This window comes from Onychomys torridus, chromosome 12, assembly GCF_903995425.1.
Source record: "Onychomys torridus chromosome 12, mOncTor1.1, whole genome shotgun sequence".
Taxonomy (NCBI): domain Eukaryota; kingdom Metazoa; phylum Chordata; class Mammalia; order Rodentia; family Cricetidae; genus Onychomys; species Onychomys torridus.
The window spans coordinates 73403231-73427842 of record NC_050454.1 but is presented as its reverse complement, the minus strand read 5'-3'; the positions used below and the strand labels follow the sequence as shown (position 1 = coordinate 73427842).

At 44.8% G+C, this 24612-nt stretch overlaps 1 protein-coding gene and 1 non-coding gene across 2 annotated transcripts; both read left to right on the top strand.

The window, feature by feature from the left end:
- Nucleotides 1-2593: 2593 nt before the first annotated feature.
- On the top strand, nt 2594-24389 carry Lca5l (lebercilin LCA5 like). Its single transcript, XM_036203665.1, has 8 exons — nt 2594-2641; nt 4082-4410; nt 8164-8678; nt 10101-10238; nt 19312-19396; nt 20613-20710; nt 21008-21125; nt 23667-24389. The coding sequence occupies exons 1-8, from the start codon at nt 2637-2639 to the stop codon at nt 24335-24337; spliced, it is 1959 nt and encodes a 652-aa protein (XP_036059558.1). The 5' UTR covers nt 2594-2636; the 3' UTR covers nt 24338-24389.
- Nucleotides 4983-5089, top strand: LOC118594360. The gene has a single exon (XR_004946350.1). It is a non-coding gene; the product is annotated as a U6 spliceosomal RNA (small nuclear RNA).
- Nucleotides 24390-24612: the final 223 nt, after the last annotated feature.

The window sequence follows — 24612 nt, the reverse complement described above, 5'->3', positions numbered from 1 at the left end:
AAGAAAAAGAAATAATCATCCATGCAATGAAGGAACTCCGCTTTCTTTATGCACAGGCTATACAGTCACCCATGGAGAAAGTATGAGAGGCCAGGAGCTAGAGAGACGGCTCGGGGGTTAGAACAGGGTGCTCTTGTAGAGGACCTAGTTTCAATCCCAGCTACCACATTTTGGCTCACAACCATGTACAACTCTAGTTCTGTGAGATTCAATGCCTTATGGTGACCTGTGCAGGCACTGGATTCAGGTGGCATGCATATATACATGCAGGCAAAACACCTATACACATGAATAAATCCAGTTTTTAGGTATGAGAAGATCCACAAAATACTAGAACTAGTGACAAGATCAATATTGAAACTCAGTGGCAGTCTGTACACTGACAGGGAACTAGCAGAAATTGAAGTTAAAACCAGTCACAACAGTCATGCTAGTTCCTATAAAAGGGATGAAATTGGGAATGAACCTAACAAAATTCAAGACTTTTTCAGACTGAGAACTGTAGAACAGTGTCACAAGAAACCCCAGGCAACCTAAAGACATGTTCAGCGTACATGGATTAGATTATCAATGGTGGAAGGTCCCTGAATTTACCTCCATATTATACATAATCTCTAGTCTATCATCCAGATTATACATAATCCCTATTCTGTCAGACCATCTCTAGACATTGACAAACTAATTTAGAAATTCATATGGAAGCCAAGCACTGGTGGCAAACACTTTTAATCCCAGCACTCGGGAGGCAAAGCCAGGTGGATCTCTGTGAGTTTGGGGCCAGCCTGGGCTACAGATGGAGCTTCAGGAAAGGCTCCAAAACTACATAGAGAAACCTTGTCTTGAAAAAAAAAAACAAAAACAAAATGAAGACAGAGTTGGAGGATTAACGTGCCTCACTTGAAGATAAAGCTGCAGCTTGTGCTGTGGGCATGTGCTGATGAGCAGAGGAGTAACCAGTGGGAAAGAAGCCCATAAGCATCTACATGTGAATAGCTGAGTTCTAACAAAAGCGAAAATTCTGTGGGAAATCTACTTGGAAAACTTGGTACCAGGCATGGCAGTTCACAGGGTTTCTATCTTCAAGGCTTTGCAGTGCAGTGGGGACTTTGCAGCAGTCTCTCCTGATGAGATAGTGCTGGGGAAGTGGCCCCTTTCACTTGATGGGCCAGCAGTGCAGAGTCCCTCCTCCAGGACAGACGCTTGGCATGGAGCAGACACCATCTCACTATGGAATTGCTGGCATTTGTCACATTGTGCAGACAGCCAAGTGTAGCTCCAGGTCTACTTCAATACCATCTGTCCTGTATGCACCAACACTCCCTGCCATCACTAGACTTGCTGGGCTGAGTGCACATGAAAAGCACTTCAACCAGGCATACTGGTGCTAACCTATAATCTCAGCACTGGAAGACAGGGGCAAGAGGTTCCAGAGTTCAAGTTGATTGAAGGCCAGCCTGGGCTACATATGACCTGTCTGAAAAAAAAAAAAAAAAAAAAGCATGGTTCAGTAAGTGAAGTGCTTCCCACACAAACCTAGAAAACTGAGCTCTGTCCTAAAAACCCATGCAAAGGTGGGAGGAAAGCATCTCCACACAATTATCTTCTCACCTCCATACCTGTGCTCACATGTGAGTGCACACACACACACACACACACACACACATACTCCTGACAAATGCAACACATCTTTTCATAATTAAACAAATGAGGCATGAACAGAAGTAACACACCTTTTTACAGTTAAAGTAATATTCTGCAGCACAAACAAATGTAACACATCTTTGCCTAGTGAAATATTCTACAACACCACAGAGTACCGTTAGCCCTTTAGGGTGTCCTGCACCAACATCTGGGATGCATTTTTTTTTCATGTGCATGGGTGCTTTGTCTGCATGTTTGCCTGTGCACCACATACATGCCTGGTGCCCACGGAGGCCAGAAGAGGGTACTGGATCCCCTGGAACTGGAGTTACAGACTGTTGGAAGCTGTCATGTGGGTGCTAGGAATTGAACCCTGGTCCTTGCTTGAAACCTCTTCGCCATCTCTCCAGCCCCAACATCTGGGATTCTTAATCCAGAAGCAACAGTTCAAAGCAGGACCTTTTCCTGGAATGCTCCCCACTGCTACCCAGAAAAGAACTTTGGGAAGAGAATCGTTTTGTGCTGGATGATAGGAAGTTATGCTAGCTGTCCACACTGTGAAGCCAGGAAAGGACCCAGGCCTGAGCTGCAAAGCCTGGATGGTCCCCTCCCCTTGACTATCGAGCCTCCTCCTCCTCTGTGCAGTGAGGATTGCGGATGCATGCACGGTCTGCACGTCATAAAAACAACAGTTAAACAAAATGCCAGGATTACTAGTCAGGTCATATGGCTAAGATTCTTAGTGGGGAATGTGAATTGCATAATATGTGCCATCCATCAAGGAGAAGGCTTACAGCATTAAACGTATGCAGCAAAAGGCAGAAGCCAACTCAGGGAACACAAAGCTCCCAGTAGTGTTGCATTCCTGTTGCAAAGGACCTTACACCAGCTAATGATATCTCTTTTGCTTTCTTGATAAAACAGAATTGAGAACTGAATGAAAAAGCCATGCTTTTAAAGTTGCCTGCGATGGATTGGTTTGTTTCATTCTACTGATGAGGTAGGCTACTATGCAAGAGCTTCCAGTAGCCTGATCCTTCCTAATATAGAGCCTCAGAAAGAAGTGTTGAGCCTCTGCGGTCCAACTCAAGTTAACTGTGCTGAGTGTATGCATTGGGGGCTCGTCTTGTGTGACTTCCTATTCTATCCATTTCAAATTCTCAGTTCAAATAGCTCACACCAAGAGAACCCGAAAGTGTCTTCCGTGAATGACATTGAGTCCACCTCTGAGGTCACTGAACAGCTCTTAACAAACCATACAGACCTAGCTGATTATGGCAGCATGCCTATAATCCTAGTGATGGGGAAGCTGAGGCAGGAGGATTAGAGTTTGAAGCCATCCTGGTCAGAAGATAGCAAGTGTAGACAGAAGTTTCTCGGTCCCACCTGGTCCTGCAGCAGGTTATAAAATAATCACTCAGAGGCTTAATATTAATTACAAACTGTTTGGTCTATGGCTCAGGCTTTTCAATAACTAGCTCTTACAACTTAATTTAACCCATTTCTATTCATCTGTGTTTTGCAATGGTTTCTTTGTGGCATTACCTGTGCTCCATTACATCTTGCTCCCCGGGGCAGTGCTCAGCATCTCCTCTGACTCCACCTTCCTTCTCCCTGTATCTTGGATTTTCCACTGGAAACCTGTCTTGCCATAGGCTAGAGCAGCTTCTTTATTAACCAATGGTAGCAACACATATTCACAGCGCACAGAAAGATCATCCCACAGCAAGCAGGTTCAGTAGATAAAGAAGCTTGCCACCAAGCCTGACAACATAAAAATTTTCCCAGATGAACTAGTTCTGTCAAGTTGTCCTCTGACCTCCACATATGTGCATTTCAACCTCATAAATACATAAATTTAAAATATATATATTTTAATATTGCTGGGCTGGGTTCTAGATCCCTTTAGAAGAAAGAACCAATGAACAAGGGGAATTCATTGCTTTTGTTTTCCTTCTCTTTTTTTAAACATAAATTGTGGCCATCCTGGGCTACTCCTTTAAAAGAAGCAGCCATTTAAAAATGGCTCAGCAGTTAAAAGCATTTGCAGCTCTTGCAGAGGGCCTGGATTGTGTTCCCAGCACACACATAGCAGATCATTACCATGTGTAACACCAGTTCCAGGGAATCTGACACCCTCTTCTGGCCTCCACAGGCACTGTATACATGTGGTGCACAGACACACACAGGCAAAATAATAATAATAATGATAATAATAATAATAATAATAACAATAACAATAATGTATTATTCTGAGCTGGAGATGGTGGCACAGTCTTTAATCCCAGCAAGCTCCAGGCAGGACTGCACAATGAAACCCTGTCTCAAAAAGCAGTACATTTCACATTCTTAATTATTCACTGTAGTGAAAAAATACACTAAAGCATGGGCCCACTTTAACACAGTACCCATAAGCTGAAGCATCCTTTTCTCCTGCTAGGTTGTGGACTATGTCTCTGGCTGATACAACAAAAGCACACACAAATGAGCATTTCCCCAGCCTGGCACTAGGAAGCAACAGGAGGTCTGCAGAAGGCAAGAGCAGCCCAGACGCTGGCAACCTGTCAAGGAACAGCAGGGCTTCCAATGGGAGCGTAGATTACAGCAGGTCTCAGTGCTCCTACAGAAGCCTGGCTTCCCACTATGACTATTCTGAAGATTTTCTTTCCGAGTGCTCTGAAGCAACCACCAACAGATATCAGTCAGAGCGGTTTCTGGGGAAAGAGCACCAGAAGAGAAAGTATATTTCTAAAATCCCCCAGCATAAAGGTAAGAAGTCATACATTCATTCCTGCCAGGCTGCAGCCTTGGTCACAGTGGTGTCTTTGTCTAATGACGGTATCTTAGAGTGGTCCACAATCATCACAGGTGTATGCTTCTATTGCTGTGAAGAGACATTATGACCACAGCAGCTCTTATAAGGGAAACATTTAATGGGGGTGGTTCGATTACAGTTGGAGGTTCAGTCAGCTATCATCGTGATGGGGAGCATGGCAGCATGCAGGCAGATGGGGTGCTGGAGCTCAGAGTGCTACATCTTGCAGGCAACAGGAAGTAGACTGACAGTCACACTGAGGGAAGCTTGAGCAGAAGAGACCTCAGAGCCCACCCCCACAGTGGCACACTTCCTCCATCAGGGCCACACCTCCTAATAGTGCACTCCCTTTGGGGACCATTTTCTTTCAAACCAGTACAACAGGTGAGCTTTTATTAACAGAATTGGGAAATAGATAATTAAGGATAGTTATGCAATAAAAAGAAGCTGTAGCCTTGTCCCAGCAGAGCTGACCCTCTAAGCCTACTAGTAGGGACAGTTCTGGTATTAGTTAATAGGCAGCCTCATGCTTGCTTCGGCAGCACATATACTAAAATTGGAATGATACAGAGAAGATTAGCATGGCCCCTGCGCAAGGATGACACACAAATTTGTGAAGCATTCCATAAAAAAAAAAAAAAAAAAAAAAAAAAAAAGTCAGCCTCATCACAAATACTCAGTAATGGCTTTTAGCCTTTAGTCTTAGCTAAAGAATCAAAGTTTGAGCCAAGTGGCTCATGCCTTTAATCCCAGCACTTGGGAGACAGAGCCAGGAGGATCTCTGTGAGTTCAAGACCAGCCTGGGCTACAGAGTGAGTTCCAGGAAAGGCGCAAAGCTACACAGAGAAACCCTGTCTCAAAAAGCGGGAAAAAAAAGCAGAAAGAAAGAAAGAAAAAAGAAAGAAAGAAAGAAAGAAAGAAAGAAAGAAAGAAAGAAAGAAAGAAAGAAAGAAAGACGAGAAAAAATTTAAAGGAAGAAAGAAAGACAGAAAGTTTGAACTGCCAATGAAATGTCATTGTCTTGTCTTGACACTCCAAGAAGACAGTATCCCAAGTCTGGTGAGGATGTTGACAATCTTGATAACCAACACCACCCAAAGGGCTGTTAGGGACACCTTTTCTTGTGGCCTTTTGTTTTATTTTTTTATTTATCTTTTTTGTTTTGTTTTGTTTTGTTTTTTGTTTTTTGTTTTTTGTTTTTCAAGACAGGGTTTCTCTGTGTAGTTTTGCGCCTATCCTGGAACTCACTTGGTAGCCCAGGCTGGCCTCGAACTCACAGAGATCCGCCTGGCTCTGCCTCCTGAGTGCTGGGATTAAAGGCGTGCGCTACCACTGCCCAGCTTTGTTTTATTTTTAGAGACAAGACCTTACAGTGTAGCTCTGGCTGTCCTGGAACTCACTCTGTAGACCAGGCTGACCTTGAACTCACAAAGATCCACCTGCCTCTGTCTCCAGAGTGCTGGAATTAAAGTCGTAGACTTTAAAAGTACTAATTACATCAACTCCCGTCCAAGTTAGATTTAGCTTTGTGCCACCTCCCTGTAGCAGGAATCTTAAAAGTTCTTATTAATAAAATCAAACCTGGGCCAGGTATTGGGGTGAATGCTGGAAGATCAGAGAAGCAGAACAAGCCACAGCTACCTCACCTCGCCAGTTCCTCAGCTGATCCTGTTTCCTCAGACTGGAAGCAACTGAGTCTCAGCTGAACTGCTGCTCCAAAGTCTAAAAGCTTAGCCAGCCAAATGCTTCTAGTTTCTGGCCCTCATGCCTTATATACCGTTCTGTTTTCTACCATCACTCCCTGGGATTAAAGGCTCACTTTCTGGTATTAAAGGCGAGTGTCACATGCCTGGCTGTATCCTTGAACAGATGGATTTCTGTCTCTGGAATGCTAGGATTAAAGGCATGTGCTACCACTGCCTAACCTCTGTGTTTAATATTGTGGCTGTTCTGTCTCTGACCCCAGATAAGTTTATTAGGGTGCACAATATTTTGGGGAACACAATACCACCACACCTCCCATCTCCTCCTCCTTTTCCACTGCCCAGACTGGAATCACTTTTGCCTATTTTAAGCAGTGGGCACTGGTCTGTACTCCCTAGGCAGGCAGCTGAGAAGGAACTGATAGAGAGCCTGCTGTCTGAGGGGCTCCTTTACCTCTACCGTGTTTACTCACTGCCTTTCCCCAACCTGCTGCTACCAAGTGTGTCCAGGGTGCCCTGTACCACTTGAGAATCTGTAGACTCTTCAGTTCTTTATCTACCCATTCTTCTAAGATGGATGTGTCTGTGAGCTACAAGACATCTTATGCATTTGGGGGACTATATGTATTCTGGGCTTTTCCAGAGGGAAATACCCATAGCTTTCACTAGGTTCTCAAAGGGCTAAAAGTCCCCTTTCTAGTAGGACAAGAATGGATCTCACGCAGTACCATAGCCCCATATAGAACATGAAAAGCCCACTTCTTTGTTTCATGCTGAGATGTTGTCGGAGTCTGGAGCACTTCAAAGAGACGATCATAGCAAATGACATCAAGGTTAGGCGGGTCCCCCATGCACATCTGCAGTGTACAAGCCTCTGAACACTCAGCCTCTGGGACCAGAGTTGACTCAAGAGGAGGAACAAAAATTTTTGTTCCACTGGAGACTGGAGACGTGTCTTGACAATGAAGGGCACTTGTTCTTACAGAAAACCTGGGTTTGACTCTCAGGACTTCATGGTGGCTCACAACCATGCATAATCCTAGTTCTAGGAATGTGACCGGTACACATGTGGTACGCATGCATGAGTGCAGGCAAACCACTGACACGTAAAATAAAAATAAAAACGTGACTGAAGGGCGTCATCTCAGAGCCCACTGGGAGAACTGCGGTGACTTAAATAGCTGGTCTACGTCACACAGACGAGTTTCCATTGCTGTGATGAAACATCCTCACCAGAAGACAAGTCGGGGAGCAAAGGGTTTATGTGGCTTACACTTGCACAGCACTGTTCATCATCAGAGGAAGTCAGGACAGGAACTCACACAGGGCAGGAACCTGGAGGCAGGAGCTGATGCAGAAGCCATGGAGGAGAGCTGCTTACTGGCTTGTTCAGCCTGCTTTCTTAGAGAACCCAGGACCACCAGTCTAGAGATGGCACCACCCACAATGGGCTGGACCAACCCCATCAATCACAAATTAAGAAAATGCTCTACAGGCCTGCCTACACCTGATCTTGTAGAGGCATTTTCTTCATTGAGGTTCCCACCTCTCAAAAATGTCCAGCACAGTGGTTTCTAATAGAATTTGTGTTCTGTTTGAAATGACATCTCATTTAGCTCAGGCTATCCTGATCCTTCTGCCTCTACTTCCCCAGTGCTGGAATACAGGAATGTGCCTCCACACCTGCCAGGATTTTTGAAAAACTTAGAGCAGATAACTAAACATAGTCTTTAGACTCCAAGATGTGGTTTTTCAATCCATTCTGTCGCATCATGGCTATACAGGCTCGGATGACTTAAAATAAACCTCCAGACACAAAATAGATGCAACTGGCTGAAGGGTTATCAGTAAGACATGAGTTCGAGAAAAGCTGCAGAGTCAGTGAGCCTCCTTCTGCCTCCTAGTTCCACGGCTTTTATGGGTGTTTGGGGGGTCGCCACACTTGTGCATGTCTGTACGCCTCTGTGCACTGCTGCTGACCATCTGCATTGTCTGCTCACACAGGCCAGAAGGACGTCCAGGCTGAGAAAAAGCACATCTGGAATTCTTCATTTTTCAACTCTCAAATTCAAACAATTGCCAAAAGAAGAGACGCCATGACACATCGAATATTGTCAGCCAGGCTTCATAAGATTAAAGAGCTGAAGAACGAGCTAGCTGACATACATCGGAAGCTGGAAGCCACTGTCATAGAAAACCAGTTTTTGAAACAACTTCAGCTTAGGCACTTGAAAGCTATAGGGAAATATGTGAACTCACAAAACAACCTACCTCAAATTACAGTGAGGCACCAGAATGAGGTGAAAAGCCTACGTCAGCTCCTTCGGAAGTCCCAGGAGAAGGAGCGAACCGTGTCAAGGAAACTCCGGGAAACCGACAGTGAGTTGCTGAGGACCAAAGATGCCTTGCAGGCCCTACAGAAACTTTCAGAAGACAAAAACCTTGCAGAAAGAGAAGAACTGACTCACAGGTTGACTGTTCTTACAGCCAAAATGGAGGCAAATGACAAAAAAATACAGGTTTGTATCTCAGAAGTCCAGTATCGACAGAGAGGGTGCATAATTCACACCCATGGGCTCACATGGTTCACATCCAGCTCACCACAGGGAGTAACTGTGTTTAGTGTTGAGTGGGGAGGGCAGGCAGGGCTGGAAGGAACGCAAGTCTCAGAGCTGGATGTCTGCTCCCCTGAGTGAGCAAGTGTTCTCTCCAGCCAGATGTGTATCTGGGAGCAGCTGGTCTGATGGCCACACAGGGATCTCCTGTGAACCAGAGGTCTACTGTGTGTTGAGGGAATTGCCCTTTGAAATGAACACCTGCTTTCAGCTCCTACTGAAAGGCTACCTCCATGCCAGGGTATGGTGTCTGTCTGTCAAGCTTCTTCTGCTTTTGTCTCGCCTCAGTCTTACAGATTATAGACTTTTGTTTCCACACAAACAGTTTTAGTTATTTCAAAATGTTTCTCAGGGAAGAAGAGAGGAAAGGGAAAAGGAGGGGAGGAGAACAGAGGGAAGGGGAAAAGAGAGGAGAGGGAAGGGAAGGAGGGAGAGAGGAAGGGAGGGAGGGAGGAAGGGGAGGAATGGAATTAAAGTAACTGAAGAGATGGATGGACAGATTTTCCTCCACTGACCCTGGTTGTCAAAAGCCAAGGGATGTCACTAAAAGGGACAGTGTGGGAGCAGGCACTAATCACACAGAGTCCTGCCTGTTGTCGGTGGTCATCATGGACATCAATATAGATGGAGTCATGCACTGCTCACTTCTTCACTACTTGATGGTGACAGATACTTTCTGTGGTAAGTGCTAGGTTGTTTCACCCACGTTTTCACACCGTTCTGCTGGAGAAGGCCTACTTTCAAAGACACAACACCAAGTAGCCCCTGTCACTCTGCTACACCTAGATCAGCATCTGGGGTGCTAGTGCATCTGGGGGCCCACCCCTAGCAGGTGCCTGTTGTCCCGTCTTATAATCCAGCACTGTGGAGGGTGGCATGAAACCCCATTACAACCTTCGTGTCTGTTCTCCAGGAATCCCTGTCCATCATGGTCTGCACTGAGGCTGGACCCTCTAGGGAAAGGATCCAACACTACCTGCAGAGACAGCAGAATGACACATTTGGGCCCCACATTAAGTTTGACTCTGGTCGTACTTACTGGTTCTTCAGGATGTGTTTGAATATTAAGTATCAATGTGCAGAGCATCAGTGTGCAGAGTTTGTAAGCAACATTTGAGCATTTGACTGGAAAGATACATTCTCTAGACCTGAGATCTGGGATTTTCTGGCCAATGTTTCATTTCAATTTGTTCTGTTTGTCACCTAAGCCAGTGACTAAAGTTGTGTTGAAATTTTGCACCTGTCATAAATGTAGCTTGTTTCATTGCAGTCAAGTTTCAGATGCCACGCTGGCTACAGAGTAGTTGAAATATATACTGTTTTCAGAGCTTGGAAAAACAGCTGAGGCTGAACAATCGATCCTTTGGTCGGCAACTGGCCAAAGAAAACCGGAAGACTTTGGCAGCTCAGACAGCGACAAAGACTCTGCAGGGGGAAGTGAGACAGCTGCAGCAGAAGCTTAAGGTATTTCTTTGAAACAATGTGTCCAACACCATGGTTACTTAGGCCTGTGAGTCTTCAAGTTCTTTCTTCAGACAGTTATGGACAGAGAATCCGTAGTTAGCACAGACAGTGAGCAGCTGGGCCACTGTGCATTGTGGTTAGAAAAACTCTCAGCGGGGTGGTGGTGGCACACACCTTTAATCTCAGCACTCGGGAGGCAGAGCCAGGCAGACCTTTGTGAGTTCCAGGCCAGTCTGATCTACAGAGTGAGATCCAGGAAAGGCGCAAAGCTACACAGAGAAACCCTGTCTCGGAAAAAACAAAAAAAAAAAAAAAAAAACAGAAAAACAAAAACAAAAAAACAACTCTCTTCCTAAGACTCTCCTTGTCTTCACTGTTATTTTGTAACGGTAAACAACAGTATATCTGACAACAACACTTTAACTTAAATAAGTTTTTAAACTTAGAAATCAAAGCATGGTAATATTCAGAGTACATTTTAATGGCCTATAAATTTATTTAAAGTCTTAACTTGAGATGTAGCCCAGTGGTGATGCATTCACAGGGTATGCATGAGCCTGCCAGTTTCCAACTTCACAGATGCAAAACTAACAGTTTCACTTACAGCACCAGATAAGATGCAGATGGGGATGAGCAGTTGAAAGTCATCCCTTTAGGGCCAGCCTGGGCTATGTAAGACTCTGTCTCAAAAAAGAATAGAGCTGGCATGGCAAAGGGGCTTGCTGCCAAGCCTCACAACCTGAGTTAGAACCCTGGGACCTACATGGTCAAAGGAGAAAACCAAGTCCCCCAAGTTGTCCTCTGACCTCAACACGCACACAATGGCATGCTTGCACATATGTATGTATACATAAACACAAACAATAAATAAAATATAGAAAACATTTAAGAATGCGGGTGTCTTAAAACATCTTTGTTTTTATTTTATTTTTTAGACTCATTTTACTTTTGAATTGTGTGTTTATGCATGTGCCTGTGTAGCCAGAAGCTTCTCCGGTCCCTCCTGCACTGTGGTCCTGACAAATCTCTCCCACCTGCTGTCCCGCAGCCGCTTATAAAATAATCATTCAGAGGCTTATATTAATTACAAACTGTACAGCCTGTGCCTCAAGCTTCTTGCTAAGCTAGTTCTTATAACTTAACTCAACCCATCTCCATCAATCTATGTATCGCCGCAGGTTTCGTGGCTTTACCTGTGTCCCATTACATGTTGCTCCTTGGACGGCAGGCTGGCGACTCTTACTCTCTTTTCTCTTTCCCTTTCTCTCTTGGATTTTCCGGCCTGGCTCCATCCCACCCTGCCATAGGCCAATGCAACTTTATTTATTAGCCAATGAGAGCAACACATATTCACAGCATACAGAAAGACATCCCACAGCATGCCTGTGTACAGTGGGTATATTTATGTGAGTGCCCATAGAACCTAGTAAGAGGTGTTGGAACTGGAGTAACAGGCAGTTATGAACCTCCTGATATGGGTGCTGAGACCTGAACTATGATCCTCTGGAAGAACAGCAAGTGCTCTTAACTTCTGAGGCACCTCCCAGCTCTGTTTTTTATTTATAATTATGTTTACATTTGTGTGTGAGAGTGTGGGCTTGTGATCATAAGTATAGTGTCCAAGGAGGTCAGAAAAGGACATCAGATTCTCTCAAGTTGGCGTTATAGTCAGCTATGAGCCACCCAACATGTGTGCTAAGAACTGGACCTGGGTCCTCTGCAAGAGCAGTATGTGCTCCTAACTACTGAGTCATATCTCCAGCCCCCAGAAAAACGTGTTTTTAAAAAATAAGAGCAGGATGAGACTCGTAAGCTGACTCAGCAGTTAAGGGTGCTTACTACTCTTGCAGAGGACCTAGCTTTGGTTCCCAGCACCCACATGACAGCTCACAACACTCTGTAACTAACCCTCTTCTCATCTCAGGCTCCTGTGTGTATGTGGTATGCATAAACTCATGCATACGACATACACACATTTAAAATAATTAAATAGAATAACTTGAATAGACTCTTCTCAAAAAAGAAACACAAATGATACAAAAAAAAATGTTGAATAACTTTAGCCATCAAGAAAATGTGTGTCCACACTTCCCTGGGACTCCACCCACCCAGTTAGAACGGCTGTTACCACAGGAAAATGCTTCTAAGGATGTGGAGAAAAAGGAACTGCTGGTGGGAATGTAAGTTAGCTGAGCCATGGAAAGCAGTAGGAAGGTTCCTCAAAAGAATAAAAATAGAAGGACTGTGTGACCAGCAACAGCACCGATACATGCCTAAAGGAAATGAAGTCCACTACAAAAACACACTCCGATACCTGTGTTTACACCTCACTACTGACAAGCACTAAGACATGAAATCAAGGTGGATGTTCAACAGCTTAAAGGATAGAGTATGGTACATATACACACAGAGACATTCAACTGTGTCCATGGGCACATATACACACAAAGACATTCAACTGTGTCCATGGGCACATATACACACAGAGACATTCAATTGTGTCCATGGGCACATATACACACAGAGACATTCAACTGTGTCCATGGGCACATATACACACAGAGACATTCAACTGTGTCCATGGGCACATATACACACAGAGACATTCAACTGTGTCCATGTGTACACATACACACAGACTATACAAACTATATGTTGGTTAATATTTAGAGAAAAAAAAACTGCCAGGTATGGTAGCTAACACAATCTCATCACTTGGAAGGCAGAAGCAGGAGGATTTTGAGTTTGAGGACATACCTGGGTTAGACATCAAGATCTATGCCACTTGGGCTATTTAGTGAGATTCTGTCTCAAAACACACACATTCACACACACACCACCAAAAAAGATAACAATGTGCAGAGGACAGAGCAGAAGGGCTGGCCACAGAACCTACATCTGGGGCCACAGAACTATTGATCATCATTATAAATCAGGGTTGTAATTGGTGTTTTTGTTTTTCTCTTTGAGGACCACCACCCAGCTCCCAAATAAATACAGAGACTTAGTTTTACTTTTGAATGCCCAGCCTTAGCTTGGCTTGTTTCTAGCCAGCTTTTCTAACTTAAATTATCCCATTTCTCTTCTTCTACGTTTTGCCTCTGAGCTTGTTACCTTTCTTTATTCTATATTTCTTCCTTCTGTTCTTACTCTGTGGCTGGCTGTGTGGCTGTGTGACTGGGTGGCTGAGTGGCTGTGTGGCTATGTGGCTGGGTGGCTGTGTGGCTGGGTGGCTGTGTGGCTGGGTGGCTGGCCCCTGGCATCCTCCTCTCCTCCTTTTCTCGATCCTCCCTCTTCTCTAGATTTCTACTCCTATTTATTCTCTCTGCCTGCCAGCCCTGCCTGTCCTTTCTGCTGCCTAGCTATTGGCCATTCAGCTCTTTATTACTAATCAGGTGTTTTAAATTTTATTTATTTTATTTTTGAGACAGGGTTTCTCTGTGTAACAGTCCTGGCTGTTCTGGAACTCACTCTATAGACCAGGCTGGTCTCAAACTCACAGAGATCCGTCTGACTCTGCCTCCCAAGTACTGCACCACTACCACCTGGCCCAATCAGGTGTTTTAGAAAATCAAAGTAACACAGCTTTACAGAGTTAAACAAATGCAACATAAAAGAATGTAACACATCTTTGCATTGTTAAACAAATATTCCACAGCATAAACAAATGCAACGCATCTTAAACTAATATTCCACAACACAAGGAAACCTGAAAAGCTGTCGCTAAAGATCCAGTCTAAGATTTTAAAATGAACCAACTATGTATTACGCTGGTGGTGTAATGCCATGGGAGAAGCCAGTCCAGGTGACCTAGCCCAGAAATTTCAATCAGCTCCAGCCAGACATCTGTTGCAATAACTCCACACACAAATCTGAATGGTTTCAGAAGTGAAATTGTGTGTGTTTGTGTTGGTGGGTGATGGTGCATGTTGATGCCCTTCTGAGTAGGGTTCTGGGGTGGAAAAGGAAACGCACAAGTAAGTTAAAGTTAAGTGAAGTCCACAGTCCTGATTTTGATCTAAAGTGGAAGTATGGCTCCCTGATGTATTTTATTTTAAAAGCTAAATATTCCTAATGTGACTGAGTAACAGTGGACACCTCAAATGTTCACTGGTTCAGAGTGAACCAGGACATCTTAAGTCTAGAGTTATACATGAAATGTACAAAGGCTTGTCACACAGAGAAACCATCACCTTGTAGGGGAGAAACAGTAGACTTGAGCATGCAGAACTGGTTCCTATAGCCAAAGATGATCAAAAAAGATAGTCGGGCATGATAGATAAACCTGTAATCCCAGCACTCAAGAGACTGAGACAGAATTTAAGACAAGGGCAGTCTAGGCTATATAGTAAGACCCTGACTCAAAAATTAATTTTAAAAAATTAAAGGAAGTGAAATATAAGAGAATGGGGTGAATATAATGATCAAACATTTTATATATATGAAATTGTCAAAGAAGAGCATTTTATATAAAGGAAAAATAATTGAACAATTGAAAATGATCAAATCCAAGAATTCATCATTCTTAAAACACTGGGTCTGGAGAGAGAGCTCTGCAGCTAGGAGCATTTGCTGTACAACCATGGAGACTGCTGTTCAAGTCCATGTAACAAGGTGGGTGCCTCAGTCGAGGGAGACAGACAGGAGGACTGCTGGGGCTTGCCAGCTTCCAGCTTAGCCCAGAAAACAGGAGCCTCAGGTTCAGGGAGAAACCCTGCCTCAAAGGAATAAAGAGTGTTTGAGAACCATCCAGTGCCCTCTTCTGGCCTCTGTAACATTACTTTAATGGGCATGTGCTCATATGTGTGGTACACTCAGACAACATGCACACACCTGTGACAGACAACAAAACACCAGTGACTGTTGTCTTTGGAGAATGGTAGAGAACCAGTATTTTTAAACATTTTTAAAAGATACAATTTTTTTTTTTACCTTTTCTGCATGAACTCTGCCTCCAAGTAACCCAACAATGTGAAGGGTCATTACTCCTTATATAGCATTCCAATTAATAAGAAGGAGCGATAGGGTCAGAATATCACTAGCTTTAAATTCCCAATGAATTAATAGTTCTAATCAATGGCTGTTAATTACCACTAACATGACAAAAGAGAATCCATAATGTAGGCCCTCCCTGGTGGAGAATTCATGCCAAAGAATCACCCAGATTCAGCTGGTTGTCCTTTGCTTTATATCTAGTAGCCACTTATGAGTGAGTACATACCATGTTTGTCCTTCTAAGTCTGGGTTACCTCACTCAGGATATTTTCTAGTTCCATCCATTTGCCTGCAAATTTCATGATGTCATTGTTTTTCTCTGCTGAGTAGTACTCCATTGTGTATATGTACCACATTTTCTTAATCCATTCTTCATTTGATGGGTATCTAGCTTGTTTCCAGGTTCTGGCTATTATGAATAATGCTGCTATGAACCTAGTTGAACATGTATCTTTGTGGTGTGATTGAGCATTCCTTGGGTATATGCCCAAGTGTGGTATGGCTGAGTCTTGAGGTAGAACGATTCCCAATTTTCTGAGAAACCGCCATACTGACTTCCACAGTGGTTGTACAAGTTTGCATTCCCACCAAGAGTGGAGGAGTGTTCTCCTTGCTCCAGATCCTCTCCAACATAGACTGTTATTAGTGTTTTTGATCATAGCCATTCTGACAGGTGTAAGGTGGTATCTCAGAGTCGTTTTGATTTGCATTTCTCTGATGATTAAGGATGTTGAGCATTTCTTTTTTTGTTTGTTTGTTTGTTTTTGTTTTTTGTTTTTTGTTTTTCAAGACAGGGTTTCTCTGTGTAGCTTTGCACCTTTCCTGGATCTCGCTTGGTAGCCCAGGCTGGCCTCAAACTCACAAAGATCCACCTGCCTCTGCCTCCCGAGTGCTGGGATTAAAGGTGTGCGCCACCACCCACCACCCGGCGAGCATTTCTTTAAATGTCTTTCAACCATTTGAGATTCTTCTTTTGAGAATTCTCTGTTTAACTCTTTAGCCCATTTTATAATTGGATTGTTCGGTATTTTGATGTCTAATTTCTTGAGTTCTTTATATACTGTGGAGATCAATCCTCTGTCAGATGTGGGGTTGGTGAAGATCTTTTCCCATTCTGTACACTGTCGCTTTGTCTTATTGACTGTGTCTTTTGCCCTGCAAAAGCTTCTCCATTTCAAGAGGTCCCATTGATTGATTGTTTCTCTCAGTGTTTGTGCTACTGGTGCTATATTTAGGAAGTGATCTCCAGTGCTAATGTATTCAAGACTACTTCCTACTTTCTCTTCTATCAGGTTCAGTGTAACTGTATTTATGTTATTTATGTTGAGGTCTTTGATCCACTTGAACTTGAGTTTTGTGCATGGTGACAGATATGGATCTATTTGCAATCTTTTACATATTGACATCCAGTTATGCCAGCACCATTTGTTGAAGATACTTTCTTTTTTCCATTGTATAGTTTTGGCTTCTCTGTCAAAAATCAGGTGTTCATATGTGTGTGGATTAATGTCAGGGTCCTCAATTCGATACCATTGGTCCTTATGTCGGTTTTTATGCCAGTACCAAGCTGTTTTTATAACTATAGCTCTATAGTAGAGCTTGAGGTCAGGGATGAACCACCCAGATTCACCACATACAGCTCTGGTGAGTATGTAAAGGGCTCCACAGAGACACTGTTAGCATCGTCCAACTCTCACCTGCCCATGTCTGCCACACACAGCAGCAAAGCACACAAATAAGGTGCAAGTGCAGCCCATCAGCTAAGAACACTAGGTGATTCACCACAATACTTTGGGCCTCAACTGGATCACATCAAACAACCTCTTAAAATATTGAGAGACAACTGCAAAAATGTAAAATAGATTTGATAGCATTGAGACTTTATTTTAATTTTAGGGTAGGTATAAATGTATTGTGCTCAGGTTTTTAAAAGACACACTCTTTTCTATTGTAGATACTGAAATACAGGTTAAGTTAAAACTAGAATTTGATTAAAATACTCTAGGGCTGGGAAGTGGAGTCAGGGGCAGTGGGTGTGTAATGGAAAGCAGGTCGGTCTGAGTTGTTTATTATCTAGTGTGGAGTTCAGACTGTGCCCTGCTCTAAGCCACTCCATGTGGTACAACACAATGACTTCAGGCTGTGCCTCATTCTGGGTGACTCCACTTACTAAGCAAAAGTTGAGCATGAACCATCATGCACAAACTGATATTACTCCCACAAATGAATGATTAGGGAGGAGCACAGGAGCAAGTGGGTACAATAAAAACATACCACAGAAACCATGCCTGAGAACGCCACCACACAAGACCAATGAAGGCCACAGCATGCTCAATGGATGTCAGCCTTCCACAGCTCCCAAGTGAGACGCTGTAGCCTGGGCACTGCAAGCCCCAGGGAGCACCTGCCAAGACACTGCCTCCTCTTCTCACCCTTAATGGACTGTATCCTATGAGCTCAGGGGTGATCCTCACCGTGGGTGTCCCACAGGCACTCATGACGTTTGCTCTCAACTGTGGTCCATCTTTCTTTTTCTGTTCACTAATCATACAAGCATCCTGGGTGTGTTCCAAACTGTTTCCTTAGTGTGGCCCAGTCTGTCACGGGCACCTTGAACCTCTCTTCTACGCCCCAAACACTGCACTCAACCCCGCATCAGCTCATCAGCAGCCATTCTGTCTGCTGAACTACATTCACATCAAACCAAAAGACAGGACGGAGCTTTCCAGAAACCAAAACACTGAAATCTTATCCAAAGCAGTGTGGGTAAAGTCACTCTAGGGCTGGGAAGATGGCTCATCAGTTATAAGCACTTGCTGTTCTTGCAGAGGACTTGGGTTCGGCTCCCAGCACCCATGTGGGTGCAGCTTACAACCATCTTTACTTAACTAGTTCCAGGAGATTCAGCACCACCTCCTGGCCTCCATGGGCTTAGGTTGTCCCAACCATAACTCTTGGCATTTCCAGTCTCTGAGCTAAATGTGAAAGTATGAGAAAGCAGGAAAGGGTGGTGGTGGGGGTGAACCATAGTACTCCATTTCTGGAAACATGCATTCTTTAAAAAAGATATTCTTATCCATGTACATACATACCAAAATAAATTTTATGATTAAATAGAGCATAAAAATAAAGGATTGGAGCCAGACAGTGGTGGCACACGCCTTTAATCCCAGAACTCAGGAGGCAGAGGCAGGTGGATCTCTGTGAGTTCAAGGCGAGCCTGGTCTACACAGTGAGTTCCAGGACAGCCAGGGCTATTACACAGAGAAACCCTATCTCAAAAAAATGAAAGAAAATCAATTTTAAATTAAATAAATAAATAATAAAGGACTGGAGCAATGCCCAAGTGGTTGGGAGCACTGGATGCTCTTGCAGAGGACCCAGGTTCAGCCCAGCACCCACCTGGCAGCTCACACCATCTATAAATCCAGTTCCAGGGGATCTAATCCCCTCTTCTGGCCTCTGCAGACACCAGGCTCATACACGGTGCACATAGATGCATGCAGGCAAAACTTTCAACAAAACACTCATGAAAATAATTTTTTAAAAAATTTTAATATAAAGCCTATATTCCATAGCTTGGACATACAGAGCTTTGTTTCCTTCACTGACATTTCTTCATGGTCAGAAGAGGGAATGGAAATTACCTGGGAGACAGTGGTGGGCCCTAGCAGGCTTGTCTCAATATATAATTGAGGAGGTACATTTAGGCTCTTAGTTCTTTTCTAACCCCAACAAGTTAAGACTTAGAAAGCTTTTGTCTTGTCATTATTCAAAAACATGGATGTTGGGTTTGAAAGCTAAGCGGTGGTGTCCTGCTGTAGGTCTGCCCCACCGCAGCCCCTGTGCACAGCCCCGACAGAAGCTGGATGAAGGGCTTTGTCTCTGCTATACAATACTGTGGTCCCTAAGTATGGAGAGAGTGCCTGGGACTGATCTTGATTTTATTTCAGTTTTAAATTACAGCATGTCACCAGCGGCTGCTACAGCCAACTGTGCTTTTCTCTTAAATTGCTCCTTTAAATCAAGGTTTATAAAGCAAGTGTCTATGGGAAACTGACACTGTGGCTCTTTTTAGGAGAAGGACCGTGAGCTGGAAATTAAAAACATCTACACTAATCGAATACTTAAAAATTTACATGAAAAAGAAGATTACCCAAAAGGTATGTTCTAGTCTCTTTTGCTCAAAAAACGATTTATCTGGATATATTTTCCTAATTTATTTTGTTTTGTTTTTGTTGTTTTGTTTTGTTTTGTTGTTTTGTTTTGTTTTGTTTTTGAGCTGAGGATCGAACCCAGAGCCTTGCGCTTGCTAGGTAAGCGCTCTACCACTGAGCTAAATCCCCAGCCCCCTAATTTATATAGGAAACCTTTCACAGCCACTTGACTGGGCACTGGAATTCATTTTGTGATTGTAGAAAAAAATGGAGTTGTGATAGTGCGGGAGGGGGGGACAACGAGCAATGCTCTTGTTCCCACTGGCCTCAGATGAAACAAAATGGCAGCCAAACAGCTCTCTAAGGAGACCTATTAGCCAGTGTGCAGCTGCTGAACATGAAGCTGTTTGAGGTAGATTTTATAACATGTACCTGTGTTAGCCTGCAGCATCAGTGGACTTGGGCAAATGCTTAGAGCCGTGTAACCATCACTCGGGTCAAAATCACACACACACACACACACACACACACACACACACACACACACACACACGGTCCCTCAGGCCTGAGCAGTGACTGATCCCACCCCCATCACAACTGCAAAGTTCTCATTCTGGAACTCCACAGCTGTAGACGCCCACACACAGCACTGGCCAGGCTGGTGCACCTGTCCTGCATTTTGCTATATAAGACAACATGTTCTCTCAGGCACTGCATCCCCCCCAGCCTCAGGTTCTGCTCAGAGAAGGCACTGTGGAACCCTCACCTCTAGAGCAGTAGAAGTAGCCAGGTTTGCTTTCAAAGGCAGCAACCTCCAGTTTCTTGGCCTCCATTCACTCTGGATTATAATCCCGAGTGACGCCTACCAGAAAAGACAGTGTGTCTGCCGTCAACATGAGAATGTTTTCAGGGAAGTCTGGTTTCAGTGTTCACGGCTCTTGTTCACATCATGGACAATCTACTCACCAGGCCTCAGGAGCTCTGACATGGTGTGGCAGCAGCTTGGCCTCTTAAAAGACATCCTTACCAGAGGAACAAAAGAGCAATGTGGCCTCATCCCAGTCTCCCCTAACATTGCGATGCTCATAACCTCTGAGGCCCAGAAAATGCCTCCTGTACTGTGCTTCATGGTTGTATTGTGTGTTTAAAGGCTGCTTCATATTCAAAAGCAGGAAAGCTTCTGAATATAAAATGTTTCTCATAAAATCTACCTATTTTATAGTTTCTTCAACAAAATCAGTACAAGCAGACAGAAAAAATTTTGTAAATATGAGACACCAGGAAACCCAAAAGTCAGATGTCCCATCTTGGACAACAAAGGTATGAGAACTCTAAAATCTTGCATTGTCTAAAAAACGTTTTAACAAAAATAGAATAGCTGGCCGGGTATGGTGGCGCACACCTTTAGTCCCAACACTCAGGAGGCAGAAGCAGGTAGATCTCTGTGAGTTCAAGACTAGCCTGAGTTCCAGGACAACCAGGACTGTTACAGGAGAAACCCTCTCTCTGGGGGAGGGAGGGGAGAGTAACTAAAAGCAGTCATTTGTTGTATACAAAAAACACTGACATTTATTTAAATATATAATTATAAATTTATACTGCTTTTCTAAATTATAGGGTAAAAAGACAACAGGAAGCATTGGTCATAAGGAAAAATCAACTGAAACAAGCCACGAAATTTCTTGCTGTATATGTAAACTACCAAAGCAAGAGGAGCCTAAAAGAAAATGTGAAGGTAACTGCACAACTTTAAAATGTCTCCTGCCAGGCACAAGGGGCCTCAAGCTCAGGGCCTACTCAGTAGGCACAAAAGTCACTAGCTCCACAGCCTCTGCCAGGGCTCCTGTGGGTGGAGCCAAGACAGGAAGAGGTCAGAGAATGGATGGGCTAATCTGAGTGTCCAGACATCAGTCACCAAGTCTAACTTCCAGCTCTTGGGAACAGCTCAAAGCAAAATATCTCTGTGGGTGTAAGGGGCCTCAGCCAGATAGGCTGAAGGCTGAGCAAAGTTGATCCTCTAGGTCACAGGGCAGGGCAAAGCCCTAGCTTCCCTGGTATAGGGAAGCCTGGAAGAAAAAGGGAGTGGGGTGTGTGGGTTGGTCCTGGCCTGGCTGCTGCAGCATTCCCCACAGGCTCCCATCACCACCTGCTTCTCCACTGAATATTTGTTTACTAAACCATGTCCTCATCTTTGCATAGCAAATCTCACTGTCTTAAGAGCACACCACCTGGGACCCCTGGCAGCAGGGCCAGGACTTATCCCAGGTGCGTGAACTGGCTTTTTGGAGCCCATTCCCTGTGGTGGGATACCTTGCTCAGCCTTGATACAGTGGGGAGGGGCTAGGCTCTCCTTCAACGTGGTATGCCAGACTTTGTTGACTACCATGGGAGGCCTTACCCACTCTGAGGAGTGGATGGGGGCAGAGTGGGAGGGAGGTGAGGAGACGGGAGAAGGGGAAGGAGGGAGAACTGGGGTTGGTATGTAAAATGAAAAAAAAAAGTTTAATAAATAAATATATTTAAAAAAAAAAAAAAAAAGCACACCACCTCCTAGAGCTTCTTGGGGACAGGTGCCATTGGGCAGACCTGTGCCTTCCCTCTGGAATGTCACTCTTGTACCCAAACATAGGTAAAAATTCCAGGTTATCATTTCCCTCAGAACCTTGAAGACTTGGCCACACTGTTTTTATAATTCATCGCTGCTAACAGTTGAGCTGGGAGAAGCCGGGAAAGCTGAGCAAGTGAGCAAGCCAGAAGTCCATGCATTTCCCCAGGCCTGAGGGAGAACTGAGTAGAGAATCTGGGGCCATGCTTTTGCTGTGAAGTCAAGGGTTCAATAACAGCTTTGGCAGCGCTCTGCCTCAAGGCTGCTGCGTTGCCCATGCTTGGTGTTCATTTCATTTTCCACTTACTTTTTTAAAAGATTTTATGTATATGGGCATTTTGCCTGTATGTAGAGATATGTACACCACATACATGCCTAGCACAGTGGATCCTCTGGAACTAGAGTTACAGACAGTTGTGAGCTGCCATGTGGGTGCTGGGAATTGATCCTGGTCCTCTAGAGGAGCAGCTAGTGCTCTTAACCATTGAGCCATCTCTCCAGCCCTTCCCACTTATTTTTAAGCCCATTTGGAAAATGTATTTGTTCATTTGACAAAGTCTATTTGAGCATATACTATGGTGAGGCATGGCTCTAGGCACACACACACACAGCTGCAGCAATAAATGCAAAATACCCTAAGCTCCTGTTGTAGTGTAGAATCATCATTCCCAGAAGGCCTCTTGCCCACAGCTGCCCAGGGCCCCCAGAGCCGCATGCTGTCCCTCCCCAACTGCTCTTCTGGCATATATAGGTTTGTTGTGTGTAGAAACTGCCAATTTACACACCCATCAGTGGGCCATTCCGTCAGCCTCTGGCAGAAATGACTCCTATTTAATGAGTAGAAAGGTTCTTGTGCCGGGCAGTGGTGGCGCACGCCTGTAATCCCAGCACTCAGGAGGCAGAGGCAGGTGGATCTCTGTGAGTACGAGGCCAGCCTGGTCTACAGAGCGAGTTCAGGACAGGCTCCAAAGGTACAGAGAAACCCTGTCTCGAAAAAAGAAAAAAACAATAACAAAAAAAGGTTCTTGCGTTAATTGATGTTTAACATATTTTAATACCCTCAAGGGAAGATTTTCTTAGTATTTGTGCATGAATAATCTTTTCCTAACTCCCATTTGGGACAGTCGAGGAAAGCTTATTAACAATGCCCCTTCTGTGTGTTAGTGCCCTCCCTGTGTGTATTCACCTCGTCTGTCATTTCAGTGGCTTGTCTGGAGTCTAGGGAGGTGTGCTAACATGCCATTCTGAAATGGAAACCCACTGAGGTTTCTCTGTCTGGGGCTGGTTGGTTTGATGGAGCTGGGGCATCAGACCTGACACCTTAGCATGCTAGGCAAGTACTCTATTACTGAGTTACACTCTCGGCCCCAAATACACTGGAGGAGCCCCTCCATGCTAAGGGTACAGTCTGGCACCGCCATGTCCCAGCTTTGGAATTTTGCTTTCTAGTGGTTGGAACTCAGGCCCTCGGCTCGCACCCTCAGTCTCTGCCATGGGAGTTAGGGGTGCTTCTAAAATCTAGTTGTTTTTCGAGACAGGGTTTCTCTGTGTAGTGTTGGTGCCAGTCCTGTTGACCAGGCTGATCTCAAACTCGGGGAGATCTTTCTGGAGTGCCGGGACTAAAGGCGTGCGCCACCACGGCCCGGCTAATCTTAACCTTTCTAAATGCAGATCTATCAAAGGAGGTCGAACACCTAAAACCACAAGCCTCTCTGGAAATTATTAGGAGGCAAGAAGAGAAACGGGAAGATCAAGAAAAGAAAGTCACCCCACCAGAAGGCGAGCCAATTACAAGGGGAAGCGAGGCCCCCGCAGATGCAGAGGGCGAGGTCCCGGCCAGGGAAGTGGCTGAGGTGGGCGAGGTGATCGAGGTGGGAGAAGCCGAGGATACAGAGCTCGGGCAGGGTGTTAGCAAGACCCCTCGGCCACGAAAGCACTACTCCTTCACCGAGGCCACCGAGAACCTGCACCACGGGCTGCCCACGTCCTGCAGGCAGGCCTCGGGCAGCCCACGCTGCCGCTACCACGGTGTGAACAAGCACCGCAGTGACCAGGAGCTGCGGCTGGAGTCTGCCGGCTACGAGCCCTCATTCGGCAAGGCCGCCAGGGCCAAAGCCAAGGAGACGGCAGCGTTCCGGGACAAAAAGAACAGCCTCATGGAGGAGCTGTTCGGCACAGGCTTTGCGGACAGGGATGACCCCAATGGCGAGTCGGCCAGCAAAGCCCAGCAGCTCGGGCCTGGCCAGGCCTCCGCCAGCAACGCCTTCGGGGACTCCAGAGCCACTGTGGTGCGGTCCATCCAGGCCTCACCCACCGAAGGAAACAGGAAAACAGTTATTTAAATGCAGCAGTAGCCTTACATTCTGGTTTGTATACTGGTTACATGCCTTTAATCTTATTTTCCATATGAGGGCTTACATAGTATCTGTTGTAGTACTCCGGTGGGCTGTGGGTAATTTGGGTAATTTGCTTTATTGCTATCTAACAAAATAATCCACTGTATCTTGATCAATGGTAACATTTTAAATACAAACTTGCATCTCCATTGTGAAGGCGGAACATGTCCACTCTTTTCAGGAAGACCAGTTTATTACAGAGCTTGGAGATCTGGGACTCA